Raw genomic sequence first — 12,803 nt, 5'->3', positions numbered from 1 at the left:
TGGCTTAATAGACATTTAGTAAAGGAAATGCAGAATACATTGATAGTGAATCTATAAATGTGACTCATACTATTTGGCAGTGATGATATTACATTCCTTTAGTCTTGGGACGAGGATATCTGAATGACCCCTTCCCCAACATTTGTCCAGAAAATTAAGTCCAGGCAGTCAGCTGCACATTTAATTTCTTCAATTTTTAAAATCTTTTTTTCCCTGCCTGACATGAGTAAGCTGTTGCCATGGTAGTTCAGATGAAGCAGGAATGATAATTGTTTCACCATAGCAGTGTGTAAATTATTAAAACCTAGAGGGCATGAATGGAGCTGAATGAGAAATAGAAAAGAAATGAGACAGAATGAGGACTTATCGTTTACTGTGCGTTTCATTGGCAGGTTTTTATTAGGTCTTTTTTATGACTCTCGAGTCCCACGACTGTGTACATGAAACAGATGCTGCCGCAATTTGTGAGTGAAACTCCGAGACTCCAACCCGTCCTCAGAGTTTTTAATATTCAAGAGCATTCATGAATAGTGCAAAAGACCAAACAAAGAGAGGGCAGAGGAGAAAATGGTGGCCGCATCAGCTTTACCAACAAACGGTCTCTGTTTGCAAACGGAGATTTAATGAACAAATTATTTTTATTAACTCACTGGAAGCACCTTTTTGAAAAGTCATGATCATTCCCTCACAAAGCCAAAAGAATCAGCTCTTAAACTATTTATTCAGGCAAAAATGTTGCAAAAAAAATAATTAACAAAGCAAAGCTGCGCATCCAAAACAAAAAATCAATCCTGTTTTATCACATGAAATATCCACATCCTTGAAACACCACATCCAAACTCAGACGTCCCCAAAATAAACGGAGTAGTAAGATGACACATTTTCTGCTGATGTTGAAATAACGACATGAAAATAAAGGAAATATACTGTACAATATACTGCATAAATAGTACTAGGTGGTCATTGTTGCCATTCAAAATCAAACCATTTATTTTCTGTCCAAATATTAAAGATATAACAGAAATGTTCCACTACAACTAAACAAAAGATATCGACAGATTTCATACAGCCGCTCTGAGACAGGCAATAAATTAGACATTTATCTCCTTCACAATAAGAAAAGTGACACTTATAAATCATCAAGATATAAAAATACATGTAGTGCTCATCTGTGTGTGTGTGTGTGTGTGTGTGTGTGTGTGTGTGTGTGTGTGTGTGTGTGTTTGCATGTACAGGGTCAGTAGCTGCTTTCCTGTACAGGCAGAATAAACAAATAATATCTCATCAAGACTACAAGCTCTAAAATGTAGGAATGAAGACCTCTGCCTTGATCTTGAAAATTTAGGAGCTTGTAGGCAACACGTAAATCAAATTATAGACATCATCTATCATGTAAATATAACGCTGGAGATGCAGACAAAAGTATCAATCCAAAAGGGGGTCACCACAAAGGTAAACATCACCAAAGTGAGTGGGTAAGTGGTTGACTGTGGCAAAGAAGATATGAATCCAGCATTCAGTACCTCCCACCACGTGTAAGGCACCAGTAGGTTTAGATGTTGCAGCTACACCTCCCATCCAGCAGGGCCTCTCTAGAACTGGGACTCAGCATAGACTTCATCCACAGGGGGCATCTTTTTTTCGTCGTAATACTCATCTTCGTCCTCCGAATCCTGGAAAGACCCGAAAACGAGACAGTCAGATGAAGCTACACGCAGACAGACAGACCAACACACAGACCCAGACACAAAACAACTACATCGGAAAAATCTATATTTCATAAACCCTCATGACCTGTTGTCAGACATCGAGGGCATGTAAAATTAAACGTGAAATGGATCTGGCAGACATGTCTTATTAAGTTATTTATGGGATTGAAGTCAGCGTGGTATAATGAAACATTCTGTACTGTACCAGCATATATAGGTCACAGCAGGAGGCCCTCTTTTCTTTGGCCTCCGGTGGGTGGACGCCGTACTCCTCTCTGATGAATGCAGAATGGACAGCAAAGATGGTTAGTAATAACAATAATCACACTCATAATTGCCATGAAAGAGCCTGTCCGTTACATTTTGACACTGTACTGTATATATGTTCTAAACATGGATCCATCAGGCTACAGCTCATCTTTTTTACTGATTGAGGGGCCGTTGACAAGCCACGTTTTTTGCACCCTCAAATCCATCGATGTCAATGTAGATAGGCAGAAGGCGTACTCATAAGCGAGAGTGACGCCGTCTCAGCGTGCAAGCGTTCCCAAGTGCCTATTTTCAGGGCGCAACAGCTGCGCCACAAAATAAAAAGAGTTCAATTTTTGGAACGCTGAAGCATGCAACTCATGTCATATGACGAGGAACAACTAATCACAGCTGGAAGATAGCTTTTCTTTCTTCTGTAAATATCAGTCCACAGTAAATATATGGAGGAGAAGTTACTCATTTTAGTGCAGGGCAGAGCTTTACAATCCGTCCCACAGATTATTTTACTTGCTTCACCCTTTCCATCTGAGACACGTCACAACATCCGGTTGAAAGGTCAGCCAAATTGACACAGACAAACTGAGCAGTAAAGCAACTGTGAGGGTTTTACAGTGCTCTATCTATCTTTGTTTGGACTGAGTTTAGTTAAGTCAGTCGGCTTTTACTGCTAAATTACCATAACTTCATCATCATCGTCACTGCAGCGCACAGGTTTTGGTTTGCTTAATGACAAGCGCGGCAGGAGCGCAACCTCCCAAGCACCTTAAATAAAAGGATGAAAGCGGCACGGCTGCTTTCCTCGCATGTGAACGGCCCGTTGCAACAAAAAAATACCTGAATTTAGTTTACTAACGATTTAAACCGATTCTCACTCAATTATTTTCACCTCCACCTTCCACTCTCTAAAGCTCACTAATTACCATGTTGCATCTAAAAATGGCAATTTGTGGTTTCATGGGTTGATATGTGCCAGACTATTTCTTGTCTGTATGCTAAGCTATGCTAACCCGCTGCTGGCTCCAGCTTCATATTTACTGTATACTAGAAATGCACGGATTGTAGTGTTGTCATAATACTCTGATACAATACCTTGAAAAGTATCGAACATGGTGTCAAAATTGACACAACATTGAGGGCATACAATTTGAGATTCTTATTAAAAGATAAATAGCAGTGCGTGCGTGTGTGTGTGTGTGTGTGTGTGTGTGTGTGTGTGTGTGTGTGTGTGTCAACTCGCTGTCTGAGAGAAGAGAGCAGGAAGCACAGCTGGTACCCGTGTATTCATTCTGCGGAGTATTGATATTCAGTGTCGATATAATATAACTATAATTGACAGCATACACAAACATTTTTGTAACATTTCTTGGAAAATTGAAAATTGAAATTCAATAGTATGTTCATAATAAAACATTGACTATTAAATTACTTACACTTTCTCCAAAACTGCACCAAGTTACAGGACCTTCTCTCACTCGGACAAACCTCCAACTTCCACACTGACGACATGATGTGTGTGTGTGTGTGTGTGTGTGTGTGTGTGTGTGTGTGTGTGTGTGTGGCTGTGACGTTACTGTCTGTGCCGCTGTGTGCACAATGTAAATCCATCATGAGGCACATGCGTGTAAATTTGAAATTGGATATAAGAGACTGATCGGCCGGTCACCAGTCATGGCCTATCTATCGGTGCATCTCTACTGTATACATATACAGTATATGTATGTGTGTACACCGTAAATTGTATTAGTCTCAAAGCAAATAAGCATGTTTCCCATTCTTTTAGAAAAGTGTTTTGCTTCCTGCTGTAAGAAGACACTTCAAACAGCATCATCTCACTGAGGTTTTAGGAACTCCAAGTAAAGAGAACAATGGAAAGAAAATGAAAAAAGAGATTCTGGTAGTGCTGCAGATTAGAGTAACTCAATAAATATGCATGCAAAATGCACCAAATAAACAAGAAAAATAAATTATGTAGCTACAGAACGGTCAAAACAAATAATGATAAATAGAACTGAAGAGAACTAGAGTTGCTGCTCATTGTTTACATAATCCTGTCCATGTTATTTATGCAATCTGATAAACATGTTTTACAGAGTAGCACTGGCTTGTTTAACATTTATATTGCTGTATTACATAAGTCAAAAGAGCAAATACCAGCTCCTGTGTGACTGCAAACCACAGGGAGTAGCACTGCTACACTACAAACAGCTAATTGCAGACTTAATGCTGGACTCCTCACTGATCACAGCGCCTCTCTACAACAAGCAACGGAAATCAAACCTTTAACATGAATTCTTGTTTAACCTTCATCAAATTAGTAATGCAGAAGCACATTTACAACCATCAGAGCCTGCAATGACTATCATTACCCCCAGGAGACCCACACCAGTGATTGGTTGAATAAATCTACTCACCCCTCTGTGACCTCTATGGGCGACCTGTAGGCCTTCGATTGGCTGCGCTGTTTCTTGGGACAGAGCATCCGTCCAATCAGAATGAGGGTGATGATGGCGGAGGGGAGGAGGATGAAAGCGAGGAGCACCGCAACGTCAGAGAAGCGAATGCTGGGTGCTGGGGAGGAGAATGTGAGGTCATTAGAAGCACATTAACAAAACTCTTTATGACCACATATGACGTCATGACATACTGAATAACAGAAGCATTAATTACACAGACTTATACGGTACATGTACACCATATACAGCAGTTCTACATGTGTCCCTCTCCATGTATTAGCAGTAAATAATCACTTCTTACCAATTTAGTAGTGAAAATATGACAACTAGGGCTGGGAAATATCACAATATATATCGCCAAAACAATATAAAAATGTCTATCGTACATATTTCCTATATTGTTTCTATCGCAATATAGGCTAGGCCTATATTTATTCATTTTTTTCTCTATAATTTCAAAACTGTTATGTTAATTTTACCATGTGGTTATTTAATACAACTATTTATTTATTGAATTACCAGAAATAGCTAGCCTGGCTCTGTCGAAAGGTGCAAAACAGCACCTCTAAAGCTCATGAATTAACACGCTATATCTTGTATGTTACATGTAATCTGTACAAAAACAAGCTTTTGGCTTTAAAGAACCCCTGTTGTCACTTATCTTGGATTAGTTTAATCATTCTTAGTAGGACTACATCTATAAATTTAGGTCAAAAAGATTATGATCAGTCTGTAAAAGTCAGTAACTTAGATCTGATGAGTTACCCTCCACTACATCTCTGCCTTTAACCATCTACAGCAGGGGTCTCCAACTAGTAGCTTTGTAAACCTGTCAAAATTACTATCCAATCAAATTCGCAGACATCCCTTTCCGACACAAAATTATTATTTGCCAATCAGCTGTCAATTAAACAAGATGCGCTGCTTTAAAGTTTGGTTACATCGGTGACGACGTAACATTAGGCGATGTTAGCAGGCTGGAAAGCGCACACCAGATTTGACAATGACCGCAGAAAATAGCCAGGCCAAGAAAAGGCTAAAAGAGTATTTTCTCATTGGCGGCACGAGCGTATCAGTCGGTAAAGGACATCAAAGTCCACAGCAACTAAAGGAGCTGAAACCGACGTTTAAGAGGCAACAGTCTCTGTTTACCAAACTGACGAAGAAGCCCAACGCAGCAACAGAGGCTTTGTTTAGTGGTGCACATCTTAATGAAACACAACAAGCCCATCGCCTATGGCTGGATTGTAATAGAGGCGATGACTGCGGCGGCTGAAACGTTATTAAAGGACTATAAAAGTAAGATAGAAACAATGTCTGCTTTTGGCGATGTACAACTCGGTGCTATGGGTAGCTCTCAGACACTTTCCTTTTCTTCAAATTAGCTCTCAGAGGAAAAAAGGTTGGAGCCCCCTGTTCTACAGTCTGCTGACAGCAGAAGATAATATGTTGGAGCCAACATGGCCAACATCGTGACAGGCTAACACAAACACCAAATAGATGTTTGGATTAGGCTGCTATCTAAAAAATATGTGGCTGGCAGTGGAATTTTAAACTTCCTTTCCTCAGCCCCGTCTCTGCATATACACAGTATACAAGTTATTGTGAGAAAAGACAAATCCAGACACCTGTTTCACACGGACAAGCAGTGATAAGGATTTATTATTTATCATGTCTGAGAAGACAATATGATTATACATTAAAAAATGCATCTCAATGGGAGTTCAGATTTCACTGCTGTTATATAACATGCAGTCAAGTGTGCACACCGTTGGAGGAAGTCCAAATGCTCAAGGCTTAATGCAGATAAAGAATTCTGACATTGTGTGTTTTGTGTATATGCTTACCTTTTGGTGTGACAGTGAGTACAGTGTGTGACGTCGGCGACCCGTGAACATCAGGGGGGTTTCTAACGGAGCACGTGTAGGTCCCATTATCGTTCAACGTGGCGTTGATCAGGGCGATGGAGGCTTCTCCACGCGCTGGGGTTCCCTGCCACCGGATTCGACCAGAAAACTGACCGTCAGGCGGTAGGAACGCCCGTGAGGAGAAGTGGAAGAACTGGGGAGGATGAAGAAATTATATTTTATTAGTATGAAACATATGGGTGTGGTCAAATAGAGTGTGCCGGGGGCAAGGGTGTAACACTATACCTAATTAAGTCTTTAGGTGCTGGGAGGAAGGAGGAAGGAGGAAAACTCAAAATCTATGGTGTATTTCTTCTCCACTGTCTCCTCTCAGACATGAATAGCAGTCTCACCTGGAAAGCAACACCTGAATAAACTGTAACTCAATTCTTCAGAGAGCATATAATGAGAATCATCATTACTCCTAAATCTAACTTGTCATTTCTCTGCCTAAGAGAAAGTATCTCGAGCAACAGGTGGTGGGACAGATGGTGGAGGGACATTTTCTTTTGGCAATATTGTTGATAGCAGAGAGAAGAAGGCTGCCTGTTCAGTCTGAGAAATATGAACACAAATCTGATCGAGCACAAGGCCAGGAAAATGCATGTGAGTGCATGAGTCTCACTTAAGAGAGAAAATCTCAACTACAGGTGTCTACAAAACTGAATTTTGTTTAACATTTATCACACAACTCCATCTCGCCGTTACTCCCACGTCAAGCTGACCCAGACCTCTCCACATGACATCCGGAGTATGAGTGTGTTGTGAGTGTGTGGGCGGAGAAGGGGGAATGGAAATGTGGAAGTACTACAGTATATGTTTTTCACAGAGTAAACGAAGAGTGTAGAGTTTTTAAGACACCCTGGTTAGTCATCAGAAACTGGAGGCTTAGACGAAACAAATCTGAAGGTAAAAACATATAAACAAATTGACTAGGGAGGTGCAAGGAGACGGAAGGGTTGATTCTGTATATATGTGGTTTCATCTTTCCTCTATTGGTCTTAGATACTGTTTGTGTGCTGCATTATGTCTTATGTTGTCGTTTTACCCTTTGTTCACCTTCAATACATCTTATTTTAAACGGGCTAAATTCGATATTCAGAGCATTTCTATTGCTTTCAAAAGGTTTCTCAACATGGCAACGGCTGAGCTGGTGGTCCGCAGCAAACAGTGATAACAGCACTAACAGTGCAAACAAAGGCAAAACTAGAAGAGACAGCGCTAAGAGTGTTTACATGAGGGAGAATCAGAGGGATGGCGCTACGCTTACGCGACCCCGCCGTTATTAGGGCTGCACATCATACGTCAGTATTGTTAGGCTGAATAGCGATACACGTTATATATACAAGTATATCTTGGTATTTTCTAAATCTTCAGTTGTAAGTCAAAACCGCATGCGAGATGACACGAGCACTTTTCCTAAAACCGATATCATATCATATATCATATCATGTCAAAAAGACAAGACAAGCAAAAAAAATAACTGAAAGTGGAACTGACCCAGGGTTCAGGTAGAGCTGAACACTGTATTTAATCCATTTATAGACTGGTATGAATGAATGCAAAATCTGGACTGCAGAATTTACAATCTGCCCAACACACAGTGAGAATGAAAAGATAATTTTTGCAATGGAAATTGTAGAGTTAAGTATTTTAAACTTCACCAAATCAAATGTTAAAAAAAAAAAAAAAAAAAACTTTCAACAGGACCAGAAAAGAAACTCTTACATTAAGATAAAGAAATAGTAATGTAATCAGAGTAATTACTCTTCCAACTACAAGCTGGTTGAGTCTGATAAGAAACATGAAGACATCAAGTGGCTTTTAGATTATTTGCAGGATAAGATCAGAGCTACATGGCCTTCGTTTGTGCTCTCAAAGCACAGCGGAGGGGAGTTATCGATTTCCTCTAAAAACACTATGGATGTTTTTGCATCCAGCCAATTCATGCAGCTCCTTTCATATCAGACCTACCGTATAGAGCCCCATTTTAATCACACAAGCACAACAAACGCAAACCGGTACATCTTATGTGCACAGACTGTGTGGGTGTCTGAGCACACCTGCTATTTTGGTTCATGTAGGTGCAGCAGCACAAAGTGCAAAAGGGCTGGGTGAAGTGGAACATAAATCGGAGGGTTTGGTGATTAATAAACACACTGTCAGTCAGTCGCGTCACTGGTCTCATCACTCTCAAACAGCTGTGCCAATCACAGTGACGCACGACGACGACAACAGCTCAACAAATTAAAAATCTCCAGGAAATCCTGTCTGGATGGTGCAAAAGGGCGACACAATGTGAACACACAGCACCACAAATCTGCAGCCAGAGGCAGACGGTATGGGGTTATTTAGCACTCAATTAGTGCACTGAAGATGCTGTGCTATTTTAATGCTATTACAGGCATAATTGTGCTGTGGAATATGCTGTAAATTGTTTCATCATATCTTAAAATGTGACACAGCAGCATTTGCTTTGAAATGCAGTTCAAGAATAAAACATGAACAGCTGATTTGTTTTCTTTTAAAGGAATGAAAAGGAGGCTGTGACGCACATAATTAATGAGCTCTAGTAATCCAAGGTCTCTTGCATAAATGGGCAGAGTTATAATTCACCAGTCTGCTCTGTGTAGAGGTATGTGAGGTTATTGTGTAGCAGCCTGGTGCCATTTGCACAGTGGACGCAGTGCATTACGGCACTGCACTGATGGCGCGGCGCGGATTTATCAACATATGAGTTCTGCTGCCTTCAGATGCTGCAGGGATTTAATGAACTGAAGGAGAAGCTTTTCATACAGTATAAATAAGCTGTGGACAACAGAATCACTCATATTAACTTACAGACGTCGCTGCTTTATCCACATTAAAGGTTGTTTTTTATGCAGATTTAGCATTTAATTAAAAGTATTTATTTATATTTTAATTATTGCCTTATTTCTGTGCATCGCTCCAAGTGTTTAGTTTGTTGTTGACAAAATCACCGAAGTGGCAGCTGAGTGACGTTGCGCCAGAAGTGGTTCCGAGATGTTGATCCTCAACGACAAGACCTATTTCCACCAAAATACCAACATCTCTCTTTGCGCTGCCTCAATTGAATGAACCTCCCACCACTTTGCTCCTCTCCTCCCGCCTGTGCAACAAGCACTCTGTGCTGGGCACCAAAATACCACACAGACGGGCAGAGCAAACTTCAAGGTCAGGTAAATACTAGGGGTGGGAATCACCAGAGACCCCACGATACGATATTATCACAATACTTAAGTCACGATACAATCTTATTGTGATTTTAAACATTTCACGATATGCTGAGTATTGCGATAAGATACATTGTGATTTATTACCTTTTTTCAACTGCAAATTATGCAGTTTGTCAACATCCTACAGTTTTCATTCACATATCTTAAGGTGAGAGGTCAAGGAACCCCTTTGAAAAATGGCCATGACAAAATTTTGCATAACTTCTTCCAGACAAGCACCCGCTACAACCTCTGAAAGATGCCGGCAGGTCGTTGAATTGTTAAGAGGTTAATGGTTTATATAATAAAAGCTTGATACAAAAATATAAAAATATAATGCGGAAAGACTGAAATGTTTCAACAACAGTTTACTACATAACGGTGCAGCCTAAATCAAGATCATACAAAACTGTTTGGCTAGTGTGAAGAGAGTAGATTTACTGCCTTAAAGGTTTAAACACTAGGAACAATGTCAACATGGATAACAGTGAGTGGCCGTTCAATAAACTGAGGCATAAAAAAGCAAAAGCAAACACAGAATCCCCTGAACAATCACAGACACTGATACAGTTTTATGGCTTAACAAGAGTGCGTCTATCAGCTGCATTTTTCTGAGAGACTGATTGTATTCCTGGCTGATCATTTGAGAACTTGGCAGCCTACATGAGAGCAGCTCGAAGTCACTGACTACGTAAGAGTCTGGAAACAAACATTAGCCCCGATGATCCTTTTAAACTCATGAGAAATGCAGCAGCACGGCCGAGGACATTGGATTGTTTTCAACTATTCTACAAATCTATACGGTGATTTAGACAGAAGCTTCCACTGGCTTGACACATTTAAAAAAAAAAATGCCTAACTGACGTTTTAGATCATCTTAATAGATTTATTATTAGCCTTAATCAGCAGAATTCAATTGGCAACAATTACCACCGGCTTTCACTGATATTTGACTGAACATTCAGCCTCTCTTCTCCAATCTGCAAAATGAATTCTCATCAGGACCGAGGTAATTATGCAAGTCACTGAAGCACTGCAGCAATTCAGATTGACACTAAAGCTTTGGCTGCAAAATTATATTTTCTGATGGAGCTTTTCACATGCTTATTCATAGTCTTTCCCGGTGTGATATACGACTGGGGACACGTAGGCCAATCAACCAGCCAACAGTGCTAATGAAATTGGATGGAAAGTAAATGAAGCCTTAGAAATAGAAAAAACAAATCCAGACTTGGTTCCATCTACGGGCCGCATCAAGAAACTGCCATACGTTATTTATCTGTGATAAAGAGAACAAACTAGTTGGGCTGGGTTGAAGGAACTACGGGCACTGGCTGGCACACCTTTTTACTAATACCTGTGTTGTTCCATGAGGTAATACACACGTTATCTGCTGACTAACACATGTGCGAACACATTCTCTCATTGTGTACCAAGTCTTCTCCACCCTCTACATACTTTTAGACAACTTCATCTTAATGACTAAACCAACAGCACTCCACATCTGCGGAGCCACAAAACATTAGCCTCCACTCAGCTCTGAGTGCTCCTATAGGAAATGATGGCATATAGGGTCGCAGCTACCACACTATGGATTCCCATGGTCCAAATGCAATTACACAGAACCACACTTGATGGGTATCTTCAAGTACAAATGGAACTGCTTAAATTATGTGGTGGATTGGCCACTGAAACTGAACCCGGAGTGTGCAGCGTTAGTGGACTGAGTGCAGTTATGGGTTGAGACGGATGCATCTGAACGCATTTCGAACAAGACCACGAGGCCGCCGCATAGGAAGGGGTATATTGGTATCTGACCAGTCGGGGTTTCCTGGGGAGGCCTCCGGAAGACACAAAGAGATGTGAATGGGTAAAACCTGGACATTACCTGCACAGTGATACTGATAAATCAAACTTAGTGGTACAAACAGTATCTACACTGAAACCGAGACTGACCTGAGTTTGCTTCATCGTGCAGGTGTACAGAAATCTAGAGTCAAGCTGGTCAAGAATGCAAATAGAGCAGCCAGATATTCAAACAAGTCATGTTTGTACAGAGTGAACAATGGAAGTCACAGACATGCCTGAACAATGAACATGGTCTGCGTGTTGTCTTAAAAATTAAATGAAATACCTTAGTGGCGCCTAACGGTCCATTAAACACATTATATCATTTAAAACTGATTAGGCTTGCAACTAATGATTGTTGAACAATCTGCAGACTCTTATCTTGATTAATGGACTCATCATTTAGTCTATAAAATGTCAGAAAATATTTGTTTACAGTCACAAGTTTTAACTATTAATACCAGGTTTCATTTTTTACAATATAAATGGTTAATGAGAACCTACATTACTCCATATAAGTTAAATCGACGTCTAAAAATGACTTGTCTTGTCTGAACAAGAGTCAAAAAATCTCAAAATATTCAGTGTACTTTCAAAATGGGCAAAGAAAACCAGCAAATACTCACATTTTACAGGCTGGATGCAGGGATTTTTTTGTAATTTTTGCTTAAAACATTACTGAAAGAATAGCTCGACTAATAAATTAATCCACTAATCGTTTCAGCTCTTTTTTTATACAGTAGTGTCATCCAGATTCATTTCTTTCACAGTTATTCTGATAAACGTACACTCACCGTCAGTGGCGGCCCTCCACTCTGGGGCCTATAAGACCAGTCGACTGTCATCTTACTGGTCGGCGTACTGGTGGAAGTGAAAGTGCAGGACAATGTGACAGTATCCCCTTTAAATGCATGGAGCTCTGCTGGGGTGTTCACTGTGATGGAGGAGACTAGGGAAGGGGCTGGAGGTGAAAGAAAAAAGAAAAAAAGATGATGTTAAGAGTGGCACAGGGGACAGGGATGAAAAAGAAAAATGTGATATGAGCAGCCTGTTTAGGTGTTCAACAAGAATGAGAAAAGGGGAGTGGAGGAGGACACATTGTGAGAGACATTTCACTCACTCACTGTAAGCTAAATAGTGCATAAACAACCTGATAGCATCTACAAATACGCACGCATTGTGGTGAAAGTGTCAGCACAGCAAATTCCTTCTGATAGACACTGAACTGTGAGTCTTTCTCATACAAGTTTCTCAACAGCCTCTCTTGTTGTATCTGACTACACAACTGTTTCCAACATGCATATAAATTAGGGCTGTCAAAGTTGACGCGATAATAATGTGCAAATTTGTTTTAATGCCATTATTTTCTTTAATGCATTA

General features: G+C 40.3%; 1 protein-coding gene across 2 annotated transcripts in view; it reads right to left on the bottom strand.

Moving 5' to 3' along the window:
* Positions 1-369: 369 nt before the first annotated feature.
* mpzl3 (myelin protein zero-like 3) overlaps positions 370-12,803 on the bottom strand; it is a 16,345-nt gene continuing 3,911 nt past the window's right edge. The window contains exons 2-6 of one of the 2 annotated variants that reach the window (XM_074641347.1): positions 12,212-12,384; positions 6,280-6,493; positions 4,391-4,547; positions 1,915-1,984; positions 370-1,673 (exon numbers count right to left, since the gene is read on the bottom strand). In XM_074641347.1, the coding sequence (XP_074497448.1) occupies positions 1,593-1,673; positions 1,915-1,984; positions 4,391-4,547; positions 6,280-6,493; positions 12,212-12,384 (695 nt within the window). In that variant the 3' untranslated portion in view covers positions 370-1,592. The remainder of the gene's footprint in view (positions 1,674-1,914; positions 1,985-4,390; positions 4,548-6,279; positions 6,494-12,211; positions 12,385-12,803) is intronic. The other variant, XM_074641348.1, reaches the window with a different exon arrangement.

The sequence above is a fragment of the Sebastes fasciatus genome, chromosome 7 (assembly GCF_043250625.1).
Source record: "Sebastes fasciatus isolate fSebFas1 chromosome 7, fSebFas1.pri, whole genome shotgun sequence".
NCBI classification, from domain to species: Eukaryota; Metazoa; Chordata; class Actinopteri; order Perciformes; family Sebastidae; genus Sebastes; species Sebastes fasciatus.
Note: the sequence above shows the minus strand (reverse complement) of the source record. Positions and strands in the feature narration are given on the sequence as shown.